The sequence below is a fragment of the Orycteropus afer genome, unplaced genomic scaffold (genome assembly GCF_000298275.1).
Source record: "Orycteropus afer afer isolate SDZICR_OR568_19922 unplaced genomic scaffold, OryAfe1.0 scaffold00042, whole genome shotgun sequence".
NCBI lineage: Eukaryota > Metazoa > Chordata > Mammalia > Tubulidentata > Orycteropodidae > Orycteropus > Orycteropus afer.
Window position 1 is genome coordinate 14,222,211 of NW_006921629.1, and position 23,349 is coordinate 14,245,559.

The window sequence follows — 23,349 nt, forward strand, 5'->3', positions numbered from 1 at the left end:
TCTGGTTAGCAGGCAAGTGTCTTAGCCACTATGCTACCAGAGATCCCTAGGTGGCACAAATGGTTTGCACTTGTCTACTAAACTAAAAGGAGCTCTGGTAGTGCAAGGGTTGAGGTATTTGTCTGCTCACCAAAAGGTCATCGGTTCAAAACCATCAGCTGTTCCACAAAATAAAGATGAGTTAGTCTGCTTCCGTAAATATTTACAGCCTTGGAAACCCTATGGGGGGGGGTTGTGGGTCACTATGAGTCAGAATTGATGGCAGTGGGTTTGGTATTTGGTTTACTAATCTAAAGGTTGGTTGTTCGAACCCAGCCAGCAGCACTGCAAAAGAAAGGTCTGGCCATTTGCTTCTGTGAAGATTACAGCCAAAAAAAAAAAAAAAAACCTCAAACTCATGGAGAGTTCTACTCTAACACATAACTCCGAAAGTCAGAATCAACTCAATGGCAATGTTTTTTTTTTTTTAATTTCCAGTAGAGAGCTCCTCATGGGTACAGGTCCCAGGTGTGCAGTACAGGCAGAGAGGAGGCCAGAGTGAGTGGCTTGAACAGTGAAAGCTGGATTTTTCTAGGAGATGGGCCTTAAAAGCTAGCAGAGTTTGGACAAAACAGTGGCAAGGGGTAGGCTTGGGGGTGGGCGGGAGCAGCTTGAACAAAGGCCAGGAGGTTGGAATGGTGCAGGTATATGTAAATTTGCAGGGGCTGTTGTAGGGTGGGGTGGGGTGGGGTGGGCAGGAAGTACCCAAGAATAAACAAATCTGAATGGCTGGGGTAGAGGGTTCACCGAAGGGTACAGGGGACTAACAGGACTTCCTGGGATGGGAGTGACTGTGGTAAAATCTGGGTGTTTCAACATATCCCTCTGGCTGCTACTTGCAAGCTCCTGGGAGGGTGGAGAGAGGCCAGCCTGGCTCAACTGCCTTTGTTGGGGAGGGTTTGTTCTAGTTCCTGCCAACTGCACTGCCCCTCCCTTCCTCCTTACCTCCCTGTGGCCCTCCCTCTGCAGACCTAGCAGGCTCGCTGGGGTGTCTGCCAGCCCTGGGGCAGTGCCAGTAGGAGGCCACAGGTTCCCAGGCTGGGGCACGAATAGCCATCAGCGAAGAAGAGGGTTTGGAAGCTTGCAGGCTGGGGCAGGAACGTCAAGAGAGACTGGATGGGGCCACAGGCTTGGGCCTCCTAGGCTGGAGGAACCAGTTTATTCTGCTCACAGGTGTTGGTCTCTGCTCCCAGGGGAGGAGCTGGCGGCTAGTATATCAAACCCAGTAATTGGAGTCAGTAAAATACTAGTTATGCAATGTTAGAGCTGGAAGGGATCCTTCTAGATCCTCTTGTTCAAATGCCTGGTCACAAGGAGATGCTGAGGCCTGGGGAGAGAAAGAAGTGTTTGCTCAAGGTCACAGAAGAAGATGGTGGCACAGTCTGGTCCTGTCAGGCACCATCTCTAAAAACTGGTTATGGGACCTGCCAGTTAAGGGAAGAGATAGGGCTTTGGGCCCCAGGGCTGCTGTGGTGCATAGCTTTAGAGCTGTCACACTGTTGTCTAGTGAAAGGTGTCTCCTGGAGTTGTGCAGTGCACAGTCTGAGCAACCTGACATGGTGTCAGCTGTATCACGTAGGACCTGGGTTTCCAGAATCAAGGTTGGGACCTTGCTCTGCTGAGTCAGGCTCCTTCTCATCCCAAGTCCTCTGGAGGTGGCCTGTGTCGCCATCCAAAAGCCAGACGTTCTCTTGGGCCTCCAGCTCTATGACTCCCAGGGGCCGGGAATAGTGACCCAGTCTCTCAGAGGAGGGAGAGTTTGGAAGCTTGGGAAAGGGACGATCCCTAGGAGTCACAGGACATTGGGCAGGTGCCAGAAGATTTGAGGCATAACTCTGTGAAAGCCCTGAGCCTAGAGTACAAGGATTGCCAAGCTACGTGTCTTGGGAAGGGGATTCAGGTTCTGTGTAAGGAGAATGCAAAATAGCTTCTTAGGTCCTCAAGGAGAAGACTAGGGCCCAATCAGAAGCCGGTGTCCAGACTCAAGATTTTCCTAACACGTACCTGCAGGAAGCCTTTGTGAATGTCCTAGTGGTTGGGGGAAGTGCTGGAGCTTGGTCAGGTCTCACGTTCCTATGTGGAGTTACTGGCCCACAGCTGCAGAGCTCCCAGACCCCAGCAAGCCCCAGCTTGGGACCCTTATTGCCTCTTAGCCCTGTCTGTGGTGTCTCTGCATGAACTGAGGACAGTGCAGCTCAAAGGGAGTTCCCACCTCAAGCATGTGGCTAGAGGCCTTCTGTCTCCCATCGGAGGGTCTGTGACTTCCTCAATTTGGGGCATAGAGAATGAAGGCATGGCTAGAACCTACTAGTTGGGACCATGTCTGGGTTGGATTGGCCGGAAGGTGTGGCTGGAGGAGGCTTGGACCTCTTCTACCCAACCTGTTAATTATGCAGGATGGGAAACTGAGGCCAGAAAGGCTAAGGGACATTCCTGGGTGCTTCTGTAAGGTCTGGTGTCATTTCCTCTTCAAGGACGGTGGGTATAAACTCCCAGAGGCCAGTGAGGCTATGGGGATTGGAGACTTCCTGGTAGGACCCAGCTGCCTCCCAGGACTTCTCTGAGATTCCAGGCTTGTGAGAAGGAGGGATGGGGTCAGAGGTTAGCATCCTGGGAGGTTTGGCTTAATGGGAACAATCTGGCTAAATTTCTTTCTTCTTTTTTTTTTTTTAAATAGCAATCTTCAAAATGCTTTCCTATCCAATCACCCAACAGTGTCTTTGAGGTAGGGCTGATGCTATTCTCATTTTAAGAATGACAACTAAGGCCCAGAAGGGTAAAGTGTCTGGGTCTGGCATCATACATCAGGTTAGAGGCAGAGTTGGGATTAGAAACTAGGTCTCTTTTCTCTTGGATTCAGCAGTCCTACCAGCGAAACTGTCTAGCCAAGCAGAGTCCCAGACCAGGTTCAGCTGGTACTAGCAGACGACCCACTGCCTCCTCTGGACCTCAGTTTCCTCATCTGAAAAAGGGAAGTGTTGGGAGGTGAGAACTAGCTTTAAATTCTCTTCCAGCTCTTTCTTCTTTTATGGCTTTACTGAAATTTTTACTACAGTGAAGAGTTCTCACCTCCTCACATCTGTTACCTCATGTCCTCCCAGAAGGATGGTCGAGGGCTAGGGAATTATGGGGAGCAGAGGATGTGGATCTGAACAGCATGTGTCTCCTGGGGGTCCTGGGCCCCAGCCTATCACCAGATCTGCACCAGGAACCCCAAGGAAAGGAGTAGCTGACAGGATATGGTTGTCCATGGTAAGCCAGGGCCCCCAGGGGGACGGCCTGGGGGTGGGGGTGGGGGAGGAGAGAACTCATAACAAATGAGTTTAGAAATCAAATGAGATCTGAACTCCCCACCCACTCCCTCAAATCTCTCTCTACACCCTCTTTTTAAATCCTTGTTTTCTAAAGAGAAAGAAAATGCTAATTGCACCCCTTTTGCAAACGAATAGGAGCCTTCTGTGAGTCACTCCGGAGGTAAATGCCACCTCCAGGGCTCTATGTCTGCCTGCGGAGGCCTGCACAGCTGTGTGGCTACCGCCTTCCCCTTCCCCTCCTGGGTGTGTGTGTGTGTGTGTGTGTGTGTGTGGTTCGTGTGTGGAGGGTGGGTGGGGCCAGGGAGCCTCATGTCATCAGTGGCTCTGGTGGGAGCCGGGTCCCTTGCAGTGGGGGCTCCGAGAGAGCTACCTGTCTCCCTGTCTCCTTAAGCTCTCCCAAATGCTGCCATTTGTGATGCTAACACAAGGATGCATCTAGCTCAGCCTGGGGCTAGGCTGAGAGCCTGATGGCTGGGGTGTGGGCTTGTTTTGAGGCTAGAGTTGGGGGTCAGGGTGTGGTGTGCTGGGGCTTGGTCTGTGTGGCCTTCTCTGTGGCAAGAATTCAGGACCCCGAGTGTGGCTGGCACTCTGAGAGTGTGGAGGGCTTTGTAGCTGTGCCGAGGAGTCAGTCAGTGCCGCCAGGTTGGGGAGGGGGCACAGGTTGGGGCTACATCTGCCTCTGTATACCTGAGTTCTGGGATGTCAAGTTGTTATCTCCGACTCTCAGCAGAGCTCTTCTTCAGTGCTGGATCTATGACCTGCAAGAGGAAGGTGCCTGGGGGGGGGGGTGCACAAGCCTCATCTTCCTCATCTTCATCTAGGAGGATCAGTAGCTTATTGTCAAAGCCGGGGCAGGGGAGGCCAGTGAGGAGGTACGCCTCCTCCAGACCATGGGCTCTGCAGGGGAAGTAGCCGCCTCTTAGCCCAGGGATGCCAAACAAGGGTTGAAGGCAAAAATAGCAACGCTCTGGGCTCTGACTGGGAGGGGCTGGATTCTGGTGGATCCGGGAGGCCTCTGCTCTCAGCCGTCTGCTGCTGACGCCTTGTTTGCTTGGCTCTTGGGTATTTGCAGAGCACGTCACATCCTGCACTCCTGACCTAGGGAAGAGCCTAGGTGTGCGGAATCCGGGCCTGCGAGCTCGCTGAGCTGGCAGCGTGAACATTTTGAACTTGTTCTAGGAGGTCTCTTTCACTGAGCGTCTGGGTGCCTGTGGCCACCCATCATCACTCATGCACCGTTCCCCTTTTCTGGATTATTCCTGACTGGCCTGGCCACCACCCTCTGTGGTCAGACTTCCTTTGGCTCTGCTGTAGCCCCCCTGCTTTCATCTTCTCCCCTGGCTCCCCACTTCCTGCCCCACTCCCACCCCCCACCCTACGAGTCCAGTCCCAACTGAGCAACTCTGGAATCGTCCCCGGTGGTAAAAAGAGCTATTTTCAGCTTTTGCATTACTGCCCAGTAGGAGGGGGAGTGTTTATCCCTCGCTGCCTTTTTGTTTCTTTTACTGTATAATCTGGAGCAGTGATGAGAGCAGGATCTAGTCCCGCCCCTGGGCTCTGGGCTGAGGATTCCTAACACAGTGATTGGGCACAAATGCAGGGCGTGGAGTAGAGGCAGCCTTGGTCCATATCCTTGAGTAGCAGGTGGCATGACTTGCCCATGTCTAGCTCCATTAGTACTTGCTGCCATGGGGCTGCCCTCCTTGCTCTTTGCTGCAGGCTGATGGTAGCCTTTGGTGCCCTTAGCAAAAAGTTGACGCTCTCATTGAGGTGGTGGTCTCTGGAGGAGCGCCCCCCACTGGAATCCTGTGGAGAGTCTGATCCCAATCTGAGCTCATTTCCAGGTTTGGTGCCTGGATCTGGAGCCTCTCTTCTCTGCTTCCTGCAATGGGGTCCTGGGGGGGTTGGAAGGAGAGCCTGACTTCCTGCAGGTGCTGAGTGGTCATTCTGTCCTGGCCTCTGGACTGACCCATTGTCCTCCGCCAGCCCCTGCTGTCCTCCTGGGAGCCTGCAGGGGACAGTGTTGTCAGTGGTGCAGTGGCAGGTGCTTTGCAGGGAGGAGAAGGTCTCCTCCTTATGGAGTAAGAGTCTGGTGGGACAGAGGGGGGACATCTGGACCTTGGGAGAATTATTCCAAATAACTCAGAACTGTTGGGAGGCTAATTGGCAGAGCAAATGAAAGTACAATGGCTAGCCAAGGCTATTAATCACTAATTATCTCCTAAATAAGGTAATTAATGAGTATTTAAATGGCATATTTATGAGATACCAGCAGGTCTTCAAAAAGCTCATCTTTTCCAAAGCAACTGGTTTGACCAACTGTATGGTACTCGGGAGCCAGGATTCTAGCCGACCTCCTGGAAGCAAGGGAGGCCAGCTTCCTTCTCTGAGCTTCGGTTTTCTCATCTGTAAACAAGAATCATAAGCTCTTTCTGCTGACCTCACCAGGCTATTGTGAAGATGATAGGAAAGGAAGGCCATGCAAATCTTTGTAAATAGTGTAAAATACTATTTAGAATTTATAGTGTTCTCTGCGAAAATATCCTAAAGGCATTTGATACAGCCCTTTGATTGTGCTCAGTTCTGTCTGTGGCCAGGGTCAGGGTTCAATCTGTGGCTGGTCTGCCCTTGATCTGTGGCTAGCAGGGTCATGGCTTGGTCTTTAACCTGGTCATGCCCCGGTTTGTGGCTTGGCCAGGGGGTTGATTAGGACTCTGTCTTTGGTAGAGTCATTGCTTGGTCTGTTGCCAGATTTGTGGCTTGGTCTGTGATTGGGTCAAGGCTTAGATAGTGGTTGAGTTTGTGGCTTGTGGTTAGACCCATGATTGGTGTAGACCAGAGTTGTGACTCAATCTGTGACTAAGGTTGGGTTTGGGTTGTGGTTGGGGTCAAGGTGTGGACCATGGCTAGTCTCAGGACCTGAGTTGCTCTCAGGATAATTTTGCAGCCTGACATCATGGCCTCAATCCTTGAATGCTCTACCCATGGTCTAATGAACCTGCCTGGTTGCCCTGAGAAGGTGGACTCTACATACAAGTACCCTTCTGGGGCTCCCAGCATGTCCCCTGAAACAGCCCAGCACACAACCTCATCAGTGGCGCATACAGCAGTTTGGGAGATAGTTAGGACATGTTTCTATAGCAACCAACCCCCAACCAGCACTGGTTTCCTTCAATGATGCCTTTTTCTGGAAGCAGCTTCTCCTGGGCTCTCATCCCTCCTTGAATAGTCCCACAGCCCCTTCAAGGCTGAGTATGTGCTGGGTGACTCTGCATTAGTTGTATCCCCAAACTCACCCTGACCCAGAGAGGGGTCTGAGGACACGCCCTACAGAATACTGCACAGAGAGGGGCCCTCTTGAGACCTACCTGGGCTAGGCCACCATGAGCACAGGAGCTTTCTCTGTGCCCAGCTTTGAGCTGAGTGAGGTAGAACCTAGAGAGAAATGTGACCACGTCCCTGCCAAGGGGACCCACGGTCCAGCAGGCAAGGCAGGCCTGGACCCAGCCCGTAAAGAGGTCCTCTGCTGGAGGCAGATGCAGGATGCTGGGAACACAGGAAAAGCAAGGGCTCAGTCTAGCCTCAGGGGCCAAGGAAGACTTCCAGATGATTCTGAAAGCATGAAGGGGCATTGGGTATGGAGTGAAGCATGGAGGACCTCCCAGGCATCAGGACCTGCAGAAGCAAAGGACTGGAGGCAAGAAGAGAATGGGGTGTGGGGCTTCCCATGGCCGCCTTTACTAGAGCCCAGACTGGTGGGAGGAGAGGCTTGGAGAGAGCAAGTCCTGGCCTTCAGTAGCTTGCAGATTGGGGGGCAGACAAGTTCCAGAAATCTGTGATGCACAAATGGGAGAGAAAAAAGAAGGATCAGCCACTAGTGTGGTCAGGGGCAGCCACTCCAGGCCTCCTGGGAGAGGAAGGGGTCCCTGTTCTGTCTCCTGGGCTCTGATTCTGGGGAGCAGAGGAGGAGAGGAGTCCCACCCTAGGAGGCTCCCACGTATGTAAGAATCAACAAAAATCCAGTGGAAAATCATGATTTATTTATTTCATTTAACAAATCCTTTTATAGCGCTTGCTGAGTGCCAGGCACTATGCTAAGCCTTTATCAAATATTCATTCCTATGAATGAATTTAAATCATTCATTTGATTTTCACAGCAATCTGATGATCTCATTTTACCGAGCAGGAAACTGAGGCACAGAAGGAGTTTTTGATGTTTACTGGGATCACCGATTAGCGGGTGACAGACCTGGGATTCAAACCTAGCCCCAAGTGGGAGGTGAGATAGCGCTTCTCCCTGTGAGAGAAGAAGAGGGCTTCATGGAGGAGGAGGCCAGTGATTCATGCTTTAGCGTCACCCTGTCTGTGGAAACCTCACCTCAACTCGAGGAGTCTCCTCACTCCACATTCTGTCTGACCCCTGGAGCCCAGGCCAGAGCTGAGGAGCAGGGAAGTGTGATTCTGAATATGTGGGTGTGGGCTTCTGCCCACGGGTCTCCCACTCCCTACAGGAAGTCCAGCAGCCTGATTATTTTAGTCACGTTGCTGCTGCTGTGTGTGTGTTTGGTTGTGTGTGTGTGTGTATGTGAGAGAGAGAGAGAGAGAGGACAAAGGGACAGTGTAGCCAAATATTTTTCTCCCTTCTTCCTACCCCTCCCTTTTCTCCCTTTCTCCTCCTGTCCCTTTCTTTTCCCTCCATTCCCCTCCCCTTCCCTCTTTTTCTCTTCCCTTCTCTCCTCTTCTAAGGCACAGATTGCTCCAGCCCACTACCAGGCCCTGGTTTCAGATATAGCTTCAGGCAGGGCTGGGCACCGAAACTGTGGCCACAGTCCTGGGCTGACAGGCCAGCAGATGCAGGCAGCTGTGTCACCCTCATCTTAGCCAAGCTCAGAGGCATTTGTTGGGAATTGCATTTGTTACATGAACATCCACAGGGCCGTGGCCAGCCCAGCAGACTCCTGAGCCCTCTCCCTTGCCCTGAGGAGCGACTCCTAACCCTTAAGAAGAAAGTGCTGGTTCAGACCCAGCTTCTCCTGGAAGTGGCTTGATGGCTCTGACTCATATCCCTCACTCCCTTCCTGCTGCAGTCCCACCACCTGTGGCCACTCCTTCCCTTTGTTGTTGTTGTTATTATGTGCTGTCCAGTTGGACCGACTCACAGCGACGCCTCCTTGGGTTTCCAAGGCCGTATCACTCTGGAAGTAGATTGCCCAACCTTCCTTCCAAGGAGTGGCTGGTGGGTTTGAACCACCAGCCTTCTGGTTAGCAGTCAAGTGCCTCCTTCCCTTAGAGTTCTGCTTTCTCTGGTACCCCAGGAAAGCCCCTGTAGGTGTCTCAACTCTGGGAGGCGCAGTTCACACCTGGTTCACATCTGCCACCCCCTGCCCAGAGCCCCTGTTGTGGAATTTAGCTTGGGCCAGCCTGCTTCCGCTCCTGCCCCTTTGTTCCTGCTGTTCTCTGTGCTTAGTGGACAGTGCAGGGCTGTGCCATGAGGTGGACGCTCCCCGGGGCAGGGATTGTTCCCGTTCAGCTCTGTCCCCACGCCTTCTTCCCAGCCACCATCTGGCCCACGATCTGGCTCAGGAGAGCTGCCAGGACCTTTGTTCCTCATGGTGCCAGGGCATCCCTCCCTGTGAAGTCTTTCCCTTACTTGGGGCTTCCTGAGTTTGTGGGGGTGGTGGTGGTGGTGATGGGGTGTACCGTGTGGGTGGGGAGGAGATGTTGGGGGGTGGGTCTCTCTCTAGATGGGGATTTTGTGGTCAGGCAGGGACTGCCTTGGGGCCCCTGGTATGGGGCAGGGCACTCACAGCATGCTCTTGTCTGTCTGTCTCCCTGGGAGCCAGGGCTGAGGTGGGGAAGGTGGGCAGATGGAGCTGATAACCTGAGCCAGAGCCCTCGGGTTGCACCCATGTTGGGGGTACTATATTGGGCCTAAAGGCGGTGGGTAGATGGAGCCCTAACCCCAACAGGGGTCAGCATGGCTAGGAGAGAGTGGCTTCGGCCCCCAGAAACCCCTCCATGCAAGGCCTGTCCAGTTCACAGCCTTCCTGGGACACTAGTCCCAGGACACACAGTATTATAGGATGCAAAGATCATGTTTTATCTCTGAATTGCTGAGAAGGTTTGAGATACTCTATTTTTACTTTTGTCTGAATTAGGGGTTTTAAATGAACATGGCAGTCAGATGGGATAGGAGAAGGAGGGTTTGCTGGAAGGAGGTAGGTTGGGCCTTGGGGACACAGAAGGAGGTCTGACTGTTGGAGAAAGCCCCAGGCAGCTGCCCAGAAGCCCCCTAGGTAGGCGAAGGGGCTGCCAGAGCCTGGCCTTAGGTCTTGATCCTGCAGGTGACAAGGGCCACCATTCCTGAGTGCCAGCACTAGGGTGGACACTTGGGTAGGTGGTCTTATTTCAGTCTTCTGATGGTAAGGTGAGGTGTATATGTCCATTTTACAGATGAGCAAAGTGAGGCTCAGAGGAGTTACCTTGCCAGATTAGGAGGTGGCAGCACTGAGTCCAGGTGTGAGTCACTCCAAAGCCCACATCTTAATCTCTGTGCTGAATTTTCACACCTGGCTGGGCGCTGATTCGTGTATGTGATGAGGGAGTCCCTGGATGATGGGAACAGATAGTGCTCAGCTTCCAACTGAAAGGTTGGAGCCTGGAGTCTGCCCAGAAATTCCTTGGAAGAAAGGCCTGATGATCTACTTCTGGAAAGTAAGCCATTGGAAACCCTATGCAGCTCCATTCTCCTCTGAAGCACATGAGGTCCTCACAATGCAGTTGACTTGCCAGCACCTGGTTACTGGTGTGTGTGTGTGTGTGTGTGTGTGTAAGAGAGAGAGAGAACCCAAACCAGCTGTCATCAGATTATGGCAGTCCTATGTGTGCAGAGTAGAACTGTGCTCCTTAGAGCTTTCATGGCTGTGACCTGGAATCTGATCATCACCCATTTCTTCTGAGATGCCTCTGGGTGAGTTTGAACCCTCAACCTTTCAGTTCCTAGCTGAGTGCTTAACCATTTGCACTACCCAGGGGCACACTCTCTCTCTATGTATCTGGCAGAATGCATGTGAGTGTGAGTCTTAGGAAAGGGGAGTGGCGGGCTGCGGAGGCCGCACTCTCAAGGAGTGCAGACACACACACACACACACACAGAGCCATGCAGACAAGTGACACATACTGCTCTAATACTAGACAGCTGTACATAGGAATGTAGGTACTTAGATTTTCACACAGACACATTGATACCCAGACACTAATTTGTAGCCCTGATGGGTAGATGGTTCTGCAACAGGGACAGCTGAGTCCCTAGGCTGGGGTCCCATAAAGAGCCAGGGTCAGGCCTGGCTAGTCCAGCTAGCCAACAGCAGGTGGGAGATTATTACTGAATAAGAGAACAAGCAGCGGAGAGAGGAGGAGATCTTGGCCCCCACTCTGATTTTTTTTTTTTTTTTAATACAGAGCAGCATAGTATAGTGGTCCTGAATGCAAATCTGGAGTCTGGGTTCAAATCCTGCTTCCACTGCTTATTACCTTTTTGACCTGGAGTACACACCTTTCCTAAGCTGTAGAATGGGGATTCCTTATACCTCCTCCACCAGGTTTGATTAGGATTGCTATAGGTAACATCTGTAAAGCAGCCGGCAGAGTGTCTGACACATTGTATGTGCTCGGAAGCTCATTTTAGTTCAGTCACTCATCTGTCAAACAGTTCTTGACCTTCCTCCAGGTGGGGCCATGTACGGGACATAGAAAATGCAGACATGAACCTGCCCTCAGGAGACTGGGGTTCTGGGCACCCACCTTGTCTGACTCTCAAGACCTTTAGTACACCTGAACTGCCCCCCACCCCAAGGGCTTTTCTTACCCTCCCTTCTCCTGAAATGCAGGTGGTAGGCTCAGGGGTGTGTGTGTGTGTGTTGGAGAAGAACCTTAAAAGCCACTTGTTCCCATGACATCCATGATGTGCTATATTCTACCTGGTCATGCTTGGTTTCCTCTTCCACCTCATCTTATACCTGTCTCCCCTCGATCACTGGGCTCAACCACGTTGGCTTCCTCCTGTCCTTAGACAGGCTAGACTGATGCCTACCTTTGCCCTTGCAATTTCTTCTGTCAGGAATGCTCTTATCAATGTACCCTTCCCCATCCACCCCACATGTGTGTGCATGAGCTTGAATATGTGCATGCTCAACACACCTATTCTACATGCACACTTACCTTACGTGCACACACACCACACATATGAACACACACACACACCAGACGCTCACACCCACACGCCACTCACCACACTCATACCACACACATCCACAATACCCATAACACACCACACACATGGACATGCATGTGTGTGCATGTGTATGTGCATGTGCGTGCACACACACACACACACACTCTTAACATGCCTGAATCTTTCTTATCATTCAAGTCCTGGCACACCTAATGCCTTTCAGAAAGGCCTTCACTTCAGAAGCAGACTCCTCCAGAGACTGACTCTCTCTTTCACTTTTTTCTCTTTTTGAAGTATGACTTTTGCCATTTGCTAGCACATCAGTGTCCTGGAGGAAGAGTTGAAGGGAGCCTCCTCTCCCATCCAGGAGTCAGGAGACTGTGCACCTCCATTCTGAATGTATCCACTGTTATAGGCTCTTTTTCATACAAGGATATAACTGGTATCCCCCTCCCACCTGCCTTTCCAGAAGTTGTTCCAGGCAGTTCCAGTCTGAGGGGATGGAAGACCTTGTACAGTATTTATATAGCTGCTAGTATACATTTAAGAAGCAATGCAATACATAGAAACCAAAGATTATTAGTGGTTACCAGGGGTAGGAAGGAGGGGGAAAGGAGAAGCTTTTGTTTGTGGGGCATTGAGTTTATGCTAATTAAAAAGAAAAAGAAAGCAATGCATCCATTTCAAAAGCAAGGGGAATAACAGTAAACAAGGCAAATATGCATTTGAAAACATTCAAATTTGTATTTTGACCACAGCAAAGGATCACAATAATGAGGTAAAAGATTAATCTGAAAGGAGAGCCAGCCACACATTTGAAGCTAAACTGAAATAGGTGCCGTCTGTTGGTGACTGGGGCTGATTGTCCTTGTCCTTTTCCTCTGTAGAGAGGCAAACCCACAGGCTGATACCTGTCCAGTCTCCGTAATTACTCTGCAAGAGGCTCTTCGGGAAGGTGGACAAGGTAGAGGCAAGGAGGGCACTGTTTTCTTCTCTTGGTAGCACTTGCCATTGCTGAAAACACCCTTGTTAACTTGTTCAGGGTTGCCTCCCCTCACAGCCCCCACTCTCTGTAGAAGCTAAGCTTTGGGGCCCTCCCCACCCTGTCATTCATCACAGCATCCCCGCCCCTCACATGGTACCTGGAGCACACTGGGGACTCCATAACCCCTTGTTGAATGAATGTTTTTGTGGAATTGGAAGCTCCCTTTTGTGCCCAGTGGGCTCTTACTTCTCCACCCACCACTTCCCAGTGGCTGGGAGAACATTCTTCCTCAAATGGAGCTGAAGCCACCTCCCTGCAGCCTTCCCCTCTGGCCCTGATTCTGCTCCTCAGAACCTGCCATGGAGATCGCCTGCCACATGGGCAGAGTCGGCAGTCATCTGGAGTAACGGCAGGTGGGGTGGATGCAGTGGGGCTGAGCAAGGGACAAACTCTAGAGTGCTTCCCTTTCTCTTGGGGTCTCTGGGTGGTGGAAATCGTTCAGCACTCAGCTCCTAGCTGGAAGGCTGGCCATGTGAGTCCACCTTAAGGTGTCTTGGAAGAAAGGCCTGGTGATCTACTTCCAAAAAATCAGCCATTGAAAGCCCTATGGAGCCCAGTTGTACTCTCAGCACATGGGGTCACCATGAGTCACAGTCAACCCGATGGCAATTGGAATGGAAATATACCATAGGATATTCCCATAGGATCTAATGCACACTATTTGCAGGAGGGCAGTTGGTAGAAATGCCCTTGCCTTAGTTCTTGGGTGGAGTGTATACTGCATATGGATGAGGGCCATTGCATATAAGAACCCTTAGCTGAATTTCTGCTATTCAAATTCAGGAGCCAGATAGACCCGGATACATTTTCAGAGGGCCTGGATAGTGTATCTGCCAAGTTTGCCACCTTGGATTCTCTCTCTCAGATTCATCTTCATGTGCAACTCTGACTGCTTACTACCCCAACCCAAACTCAGAGACCAAACAAGAAACACACTGCCGTTGAGTCAATTCTGACTCATAGCGACCCCCATTGGGTTTCCAAGGTGGTAAATCTTTATGAAGTAGATTACCCCATCTTCCTTCTGTGGAGCAGCTGGTGGGTTTGAACCACCAGCCTTCTGGTTAACAGTCAAATGCCTTAGGCACTGTGCCACGAGAGTTCCTTCAGGACCAAATAGATGAGAATGATTTAACTTTCCTTGCTTCTTCCTTTCCAAATTCTTGCTTCTCAGGATTGGAACAGATTTGGATACCAAGGAATATTTGTATATTATATTTATTAACATAGTATGGATGATAGTTTTTGTATCTTTAATATTTGTTGATTGAGAAAGCACATAAGGTTAATATAAATTCAGGAAAAATTATACTTTTGTATTCAGTATATGAGAAGGTTATACATTTTAATCACAGAAGTTTTCACATACATTGGATTTATACTTAAGTACTACTTTCTTTTTGGGGAGGGGTGCTATTGGAACTGGTAGGAGTCCCTAGTGTTGCAAACAGTTAAATATTCGCTACCAACATTTTGGTTAGTTTAAATATGCTCAGAGGCACTTCAGAAGAAAGGCCTGGTGATCTGCTTGCTAAGGGGTCTAGCCATTGAAAAGTCTGTGGAGCATAGTTCTACTCTCACACGTGGGGTCACCATGCATCCGAATAGACTTGAGGGTAACTTTTTTTTAAAAAATTAATTGTAAATGATATTGTTTTTTAAGTTTCAAGTTCAAATTTTCAGTTGACAGTATGTGGGAATTCAATAGATTTTTGCATGTTCACCTTGTATCTTATCATTCTATGAATGCTTATTAGTTTCAGGAATTTGTTTTGTTGTGTGTGTAGATTTTGTAAAGATTTGTTTTCTACACAGATAGCCATGTTATCTGAGTATGCAGACAATTTTATTTCTTCCATTCCCATCTATATATCTTTTTTTTTTTCTTGCCTTATTGCATAGTACATTTGAAAAATAGTCACATATCCATGTTAGAAATACAATGATGGTGTATCTGGATTCTCAGAACCCCTTGCATAAACCTGGGCCCCACAGGTTGGGAATTGCTGAGCAGCCTACCATGCTGCCCAAACTGGTGAGCAAGGATCAGAAACTTAGGGGATTCCCACAGGAAGTGTGGGACAGGCCCAGCTTGGTACCTCAAGGTGACTCCTGCTCAGTGTTCTCTGTGGCCTCTGTGTTTTCTGTGACCCAGAAGGGTGCTCTCGCCTGACTGCTCTGGAGCAGGAGCTGGGTGTATGTTTGGGAGTTTATGGTGGACAGGGCAGGAAGAACAGGTCACAGGGCTGTGTTTGTCCTCGGGCCGGGCTAGGCTGGCTTCTTTCGCCCTTCAGGAAGAGTTTATGCTTTGGGAAGTGGGCTCTAGGGCAGGAACAGTGCTGGCATCCTGCAGGGTGGTAGATGTGGCAAGCTGGGACTGCAGCAGGTTCTCCAAGGTTCACCCTGGATGTGGCTGGGAAAACTCCCACCTCTCACTTGTTTATTGATACCTAATATGTACTAAGGGGTACATTGATGGTTCAAGTTGTAGAATTCTCACCTTCTATGCAAGAGACTTGGGTTCAATTACCAGCCAATGCACCTCACGTGCAGCCACCACCCTGCCAGTGGAGGCTTGGGTGTTGTTATGATGCTGAACAGGTTTCAGTAGCGCTTCCAGACTAAGATGGACTGGGAAGAAAGGCCTGACGGTCTGGAAAATCAGCCAATGAAAACTCTAGATCACAACTGTTCAATCTTGTTGTACATGGGGACACCATGAGTCAGGGCTGACTTGACCACAGGTAATAGCAAGAACAACTTTGTTCTAGACAGGATTCCCTGGGTGCTACAGATGGTTAATGCACTCAGCTGCTAACTGAAAGGTCAGAGTTTCAAGTCCACCTGGAGGCACCTCAGAAGAGAGGCCTGAAAAATCAGCCATTGAAAACCCTGTGGAGCATGGTTCTACTCTATAGACATAGCGTTATCATGAGTCATAGCTGATTCGATAGCGACTGGTTTTATGTGCTAAACAGGCTGCTAGAACACCAGGTATAGTCGAAGGACCCCACAGGAAGTCTCAGTCAGTTTCTCATTGTACAGATGGGGAAACTGAGACAAGGGCATTGCTGGCACAGGAACCCAGGTCTCTGTGGGGACAGGACATGTGTGTCTGGTAGCCAGGATCAAAGCTTTTGGCCTGGACACTTGTGTTTAGAGAAGTGAGACTTTTGAGCTGGGAAAAGGAAACCCCAGGGAGGACGTAGCCTGGAAAGACATAGCCTGCTACATGGTGGTATTCCTGAATTTCATGGTAACAGTCTAATAATCTAAGATGTAATTCATTGTAAGATGCAGCATTATTTTATATACTCCCAAAAAAGAATAAGCAGTGCCAACTAAATCATGATATGTCATCATGTAAGAAGTACCCCAAATTTAAAGATGTCAGAGTATAATCAACAGAGCCACCTTCCCACAGTGTGTGAAGGAGAAAGAAGCCACTGTTTTAAGGAGCTGAAAGCATTTGTGGGAGCTCTGGTGGCATAGCGCCTAAGGCATTTGACAGCTAATCAGAAGGGTGATGGTTCAAACCCACCAGCCACTCTTCAGAAGGAAGGTTGGGCAATCTACTGCGGTAGAGATTTGGAAATCTCTTTGCTTTGGAAACCCAAGGAGGGTCGCTATGAGTCGGAACCTACACAATGACAGTGAATTTGGTATTGATTTTATTTTATTTTTTTCGGTTTTGAGTGCATGTGTAGTCCATGCTGGCTGGTACATTGTATCATCTTGGCAAAGTTCTTTAGCTACCACCTCCTACCTTAGTTTTAGTACATGCCAAATGGGCACACCAGTTCCTGCCCTACTAAGTTACCTCTGAGAGGTATGTTGGGTCATAAATGAAAGGTCAGAGTTAGTGGGAGGGTACTGTGAAGGGATTAGGCTGTGATGGGAGAAGGCAGACTAAGGACGCTGGTGGACTCTTAGTGCAGGGTTGATTGTATTCACCTTCTTCATGGCAGGACACGGTCTCAGGCTTGGCTAACAGGTGTGTTCATTTTGGCAGGTGGCCCTCCCCCAGGCGGCGGTGCCCCTTGGCACCTTCGAGATGTTCTCAGTGACTCTGTGGAGAGCTCGGATGATGAATTCTTTGATGCTAGAGGTGAGTGAAGCCCATACTCTCCATGGGGGCAGGGGGAGAACTTCCTAGAAAACCCTGGAAGGGTAATCCCTCCTGGGAGTTGGTATCGCTCCCTCACTCATACATGTATTTTCAGGAAGATCGGGCAATCTACTTCCCTACTGCTACTGCCTTGGAAACCCAAGGAAGGGTCACTATGAGTCGGGTCTGACTTGATGGCAAATAACAACAACAACAACACACCACATATTTCAGCTGGGATTGAAAAACAAGGGGGTATTTTAAGAATTTGAGAGAAGGGGGCCAAACAGGATGGGCATTTCAGGTAGAGAGATCCGCCTGAGCAAAGGCTCAGAGGTGTGAACATGTGGGACCTTCTTTCCCTGTCCCTTCCCACCCAGATGCCCAGCACTGTGCTCAGCTGGGGTGGGTGGGAGTGAGTGAGAAGCACTGGTGGCCTCCCTGCAGCCCAGGAGGGTCTCTATTTCCTACCAGGCCTTCTTGGCCCCACTCTGGGAATTCACCATATTTAGGGTGTCAGCTCACTCCTGGGCCTAGACCAGCTTTGAAATGCCTGCCACATGGGTCTTGAAAGAGAAATAGACTATGTGCTGGGGGACATCTGAACCAGTGCAGGACACTTGGGGGTGGTGGTGACCTCAACCATGCATTGACTTGCTGTGTGACCTTGGGCAGGCCTTTCACCTTCTCTGGGCTTCAATTTTCCAATCAGCTATTTGTCTACAAAAATGAGGAATGCCCAGTTTGTATGATTTCCAGGGAAGCATGGCTGGGAGGTGAGAAACTGCCCTGTTTGAGCTTTCTTCCCCTTCTTGTCTTGGGGTGGAGAGCCCTGTCTCTGATGCCAGCCCTAAACTAGCCGATTCAGAGCCCATCTCCCACTGGTGCCTTATTGGAGTGGCTGCAGGACTAACTTTCTCCATAGCAACGGTCCCACAGTGTGACAACTGCTTCAATATTTTGATGATGCTTAGAAGACTTTTTATTTTAAATATTTTTTGCATTCATCAGGACTCTGTTTCCAGCTGATGGTGGGGTGCTGTGGGTGGCATGAGGGTCAGCTGCATCCGTCAGATCCTATTTACCTGCTCTCCCTGCAAATAGTTGTGGGCACTCCCTGCTCCTCTTCCATGAGCTCCCCCAAACTGACCTTGTCTCTCACTCTTTCCTCTTATTGGTTGCCTCACATCTCTTCTCTTCCTTTTTCTCATCTCCTCTCCCTTCTCATAACCTTCTTGCCTTCTCTCCTTTATCCCAGGATCTCAGACCCCAGATGACGTCTTTATCTTCCACCATTCAGTACTCCCTGTGGGACCCTTTACATCTCTGCTCTCCCCTACCCATCTCTTTTCCCCTAGAGCATACTCATTCACAGGATCCCCACTACTAAACATTTGGGGACCCTCTGTACTTCTGATTTGCCAACTCCTGGCCTTCCTGGGCCAAGGCTTTTGTGTGTTTCCTTGACTCAAGGCGGTGATAGGTGATGCACTCTCCTATTCTGCTCCCAGGAACCTGGTCCATTCCCAATCCAGTCAGCTCTATGTCCAGGCCAGGCCATGGGGAGGGGTTCAGAGCATGCCTGGCAAGGCCACTTCTTTGCCCTCTGATCTCTGGGCCAGTCTGAGCCCTGATCCTGACCTTGTCCCTGAGTGGGTCCCGCATTCTGCTACCTCTGCAGTGCCCACTCTAGCTGTGCTGGAGTCCACTCTGCTAATTCCTACCAGTGCAACCTTGGAAGCTAAGTTTCCCATGTGTGATCCTCAGATGATCCCTTCACCACCATGAACGTCTAGTCTAGTCATTCTTCCAAATGTAGAGTGTCTCCAGAGGAGGCAGGAGGTGGTCCTTCCTGGGTGTCCCTGCAGAGATTAGCTGGGTACCAGCCGCTCATTCCTGAGCTTCATGACAGGCTCTGCTGTCCCAGGAGTAACAGGGCCTCATGCTGCCTGGGCATCTTTCTCTCCTGGAAGCCCCTGCAGCTGCATGCTCTCTTCCACCCTGATTCCACCTATGACCCCTACTCATTCCCCTGCCCACCCCAACTGATGCAAAAATGACCAGAGAAGGTGAAAAACAAAGGGTGTTTAAACAGGAAGATACCACATCGCTGGGTGTCACTGCTGAGCAGACCCTTGGAACATGGTCTTCTTCTCAGTGCTTTGCTGGGGAAACAGGCCAGGACATGAAAGGGACCTTCCAAGACTACACATGGAGGTAGAGGCACAGGGGATGAACTGGGGAGTTTAGTGCCCAGGTCCAGTTTTTCTTTGACTTGATGCTGAATTTGTGCCTTCTTCATTCCCTTTCCTCCTTAAGTGCCAGCCCATTGACCAGCACTAGGGTCTGTCTCCACCACTCATCTGTCAGTTTGTTGTACTGTGGTGGCTTGCATGTTGCTGTCATGCTGGAAGCTATGCTACCAGTATTTCAAATACCAGCTGGGCCATCCATGGTGGACAGATTTCAGAAGAACTTCTAGACTAAGACAGATTATGAAGAAGGACATGGCTTGGTCCCCTTCTGAAAAAGCTATTTGGCCACTGAAAACCTTACGGATAGCAAGGAAACATTGTCTAATATAGTGCTGGAAGTTGAGCCCTTCTGGTTAAAAGGCACTCAAAATACAACTGGGAAAGAGCTGCCTCCTCAAAGTAGAGTCGACCTTAATGACATGGATGGAGTAAAGCTTTCTGGATCTTCATTTGCTGTTGTGGCATGACTCACAATGAGAAGAAGCAGTTGCAAGCATACATTAGTAATTGTCGAGTAGAATGTGCAGAGTATGAATCTAGGAAACTTGGAAGTTGTTAAAAATGAAGTGGAATGCATAAAGATTGATATCATAGGCATTTTTGTTGTTGTTGTTGTTATTTGCCATCGAGTTGGCCCCAACTCATAGCGACCCCTCCTTGGGTTTCTGAGGCAGTATCACTACGGAAGTAGGAATGCCCAACCTTCCTTCCAAGGAGTGGCTGGTGGGTTTGAACCACCAGCCTTCTGGTGAGCAATCAAGTGCCTGAGCCACTATGCTACCAGAGCTCCTATCCTAGGCATTAGTGAGCTGAAATGGACTGGTATTGGCCATTTTGTGTCATACAATCATATGGTCTATTATGCTGGCAATGACAAATTAAAGAGGAATGACATCTCATTTATCATCAAAAAGAATATTTCAAGATTTATCCTGAAGTACAATGCTGTCAGTGATAGGATAATATCCATATGCCTATGACAAAAACCAGTTAATATGACTGTTATTCAAATTTGTGCACCAACCACTAAAGCCAAAGATGAAGAAATTGAAGATTTTTACCAACTTGTGCAGTCTGAAATTGACCAAACATGCAACCAAGATGAACTGATAATTGCTGATGATCGGAATGCAAAAGTTGGAAACAAAGAGGAAACATCAGTAGTTGGACAATATGGCTTTGGTGATAGAAATGACACTGAAGATCACATGATAGAATTTTGCATGACCTCTGTTATTCATTGCAAATTAGTTTCTTAAACAACATAAATGATGACTATACACATGGACCTCACCAGGTGGAATACACAGGAGTCAGATTGACTACATCTGTGGAAAGAGGTGATGGAGAAGCTCAATATCATCAGTCAGAATAAGGCCAGGGGATGACTGTGGATCAGACCATCAATTGCTCATATGCAAATTTAATTTGAAGCTGAAGAAAATTAAAACAAGTCCACAAGAGCCAAAATATGACCTTGAGTATATCTCACCTCAATTTAAAGACTGTCTGAAGCACAGATTTGATACATTGAATACCAATGACCAAAAGCAGATGAGTTGTGGGATGACATCAAGAACATCATACATGAAGAAAGCAAACGGTCATTTAAAAGACAGGAAAGGAAGAGAAGACCAAAATGGGTGTCAGAAGAGACTCTGAAACTTGCTCTTGACAGGAAAGTAGCTAAAGCAAATGGAAGAAATGACAAAATAAAAGATCTGAACAGAAGATTTCAAAGGGCAGTTCGAGAGGACAAAGTAAAGTATTATAATGGAATGTGTAAGGATCTGGACTTAGAAAACCAAAAGGGAAGAGCATATTTGGCATTTCTCAAGCTGAAAGAACTGAAGAAAAATTCAAGCCTCAAGTTTCAGTAGTGAAGGATTCTATGGGCAAATATTGAATGATGCAGGAACCATCAAAAGAAGATGGAAGGAATATACTGAGTCATCGTACCAAAAATGATTGGTTGGCATTCAGCTCTTCCAGGAAGTAGCATATCAAGAACCAATGGTATTGAAGGAAGAAGTCCAAACTGCATTGGAGGAATTGGCAAAAGCAAGCCTCCAGGAACTGATGGAACATCCAATTGAGAAGTTTCAACAAATGGATGCAGTACAAGAGGGACTCACTTGCTTATGTCAAGAAATTTGGAAGAGAGCTGGCCACCTGATTAGAAGAGATCCTTATTTGCCCATTCCAAAGAAAGGTGACCCAACAGAATTTGGAAATTATTGAACAGTATCATTAATATCACACACAAAGAAAATTTTGCTGAAGATAATTCAGAGATGGTTGCAACAGTACGTTAACATGGAACTGCCAGAAATTCAAACCAGATTCAGAACAAGACGTGGAACAAGGGCTATCATTGCTGATGTCATATGGAACTTGGCTGAAAGTAAAGAATACCAGAAAGATATTTACTTGTGTTTTATTGACTATGCAAAGTCATTTGACTGTGTGGAGTGTAACAAATTATGGATGACATTGTGAAGAATGGGAATTCCAGAATACTTAATTGTGCTCATGAGGAACCTGTACATAGACCAAGAGGCTGTTGTTTGAACAGAACAAGGGGATACTGAATGGTTTAAAATCAGGAAAGGAGTACATCAGGGTTGTACCCTTTCACCATACTTACTTAATTTGTATGCTAAGCAAATAATCTGAGAAGCTGGATTTTATGAAGAAGAACATGGAATCAGGATTGGAGGAATACTCATCAACAGCCTGCAATATGCAGATGAAACAACCTTGCTTGCTGAAATGAAGACTTGAAGCACTTACTGATGAAGATCAAAGACTACAGCCTCCACTATGGATTACACCTCAACATAAAGAAAACAAAAGTCTTCACAATTGGATCAGTAAGCAACATCTTGATAAATGGAGAAAAGATTGAGGTTGTCAAAGATTTCATTTTACTTGGATCTACAGTCAACATCCATGGAAGCAACAGGCAAGATATCAAATGATGTATTGCATTGGGCAAGTTTGCAGCATAGGACCTCTTTAAAGTATTTAAGATTAAAGATGTCACATTGAAGACTAAGCTGCATCTGACCAAAGCTGTGGTATTTTTTTTAATTTTTATTTTTATTGTGATTTAGGTGAAAGTTTACAGAGCAAATTCACTTTCCATACAGCAGTTCGCATACACTTTATCTCATGACATTGACTACAATTTACCACAATGCAGCAGCTCCCCTCCCACTTCCTCCTGAGAGTTACCTCTTCCCTGTGTCCATCCCTCAATGCACTCCTGCCCCCTGAGCTGTTTCCCTGTGCATAAACAGCCCCTCTATTCTCTCATGATTGTTCTTTCCAAGGAGTGTGTCTACCTAGTGTAAATGTTCACCTCATATGCCTGTCTTTTGTTTGGCTGGAAGCCACAGGAGTGGGTTCAGTTCCAGACCTGAAGGGCAGCTAGGGACCATAGTCTCAGTGGTTCCAAGCTATGGTATTTTTAACAGCTTCATATGCATGTGAGAACTGGACAGTGAATAAGAAAGACTGCAGAAGAATTGAAGCCTTTGAATTGTGATGTTGGTGAAGAATACTGAAAATCCCATGGACTTCCAGAGGAATGAACAAATCTTTTCTGGAAGAAGTATAGCCAGAATATTCTTTAGAAACAAAAATGGCTAAACTTTTTATCTCTTACTTTGGTCATATTGTTAGAAGGAACCAGTCCTTCTACCCTGGAGAAGGATATCATGCTGGGTAAAGTGGAGGGTCAGCAAAAAAGGGGAAGACCCTTAACAAGACGGATTATACAGTGACTGCAGTGATGGGGTCAAGCATGGCAATGATTGTGAGGATGGCCCAGAACTGGACAGTGTTTCTTTCTGTTGTATACAGGGTTGTTATGAGTTGGACTGACTTGATGGTACCTAACAAAAACAACATCACAGAGGTTGTCTGATGAGATGAGAGGCCAGCCATCAGGGCTTGTGGCCAGGTCAGAGAGGGGAGGTGCTTAGATTCAGAGGCCCTCTGGTTATGCATATGATGCAAGGGAGGGATTGGGGAGCATCAGGCTGGAATATGGAGCTCTCAGGTTTCATAACCACCCTTGAGAATGCTGGTTCCTTGGGCAAATAGGCAGGCCTGGGCCCACAGGAGGCTGGTGCCCCTGATTAGATGCTGCAGGGTGGGTCGGGGGTCCAGGCTCCCTGATCCATGATACAAGGACATCTGGAGTGTCATAGTACAGTTCTCCTGGGGTAGAGGGGTCCAGTGATGGAAGCAGGGTGGCCAGAGGGGGTATGGCCTCAAATACACTCCCAAGTTTACTTAAGAGAAAAGAAATTTTATATCTACACAGAGACTTGTCCATGAATATACAT

At 48.6% G+C, this 23,349-nt stretch overlaps 1 protein-coding gene across 1 annotated transcript in view; it reads left to right on the plus strand.

Annotated features, from left to right (window-relative positions):
• Positions 1–23,349, plus strand: part of PITPNM3 (PITPNM family member 3) — a 144,970-nt gene that overhangs the window by 27,496 nt on the left and 94,125 nt on the right. The window contains exon 2 of the mRNA XM_042780494.1: positions 16,644–16,739. Within this exon, the coding sequence (XP_042636428.1) occupies positions 16,644–16,739 (96 nt within the window). The remainder of the gene's footprint in view (positions 1–16,643; positions 16,740–23,349) is intronic.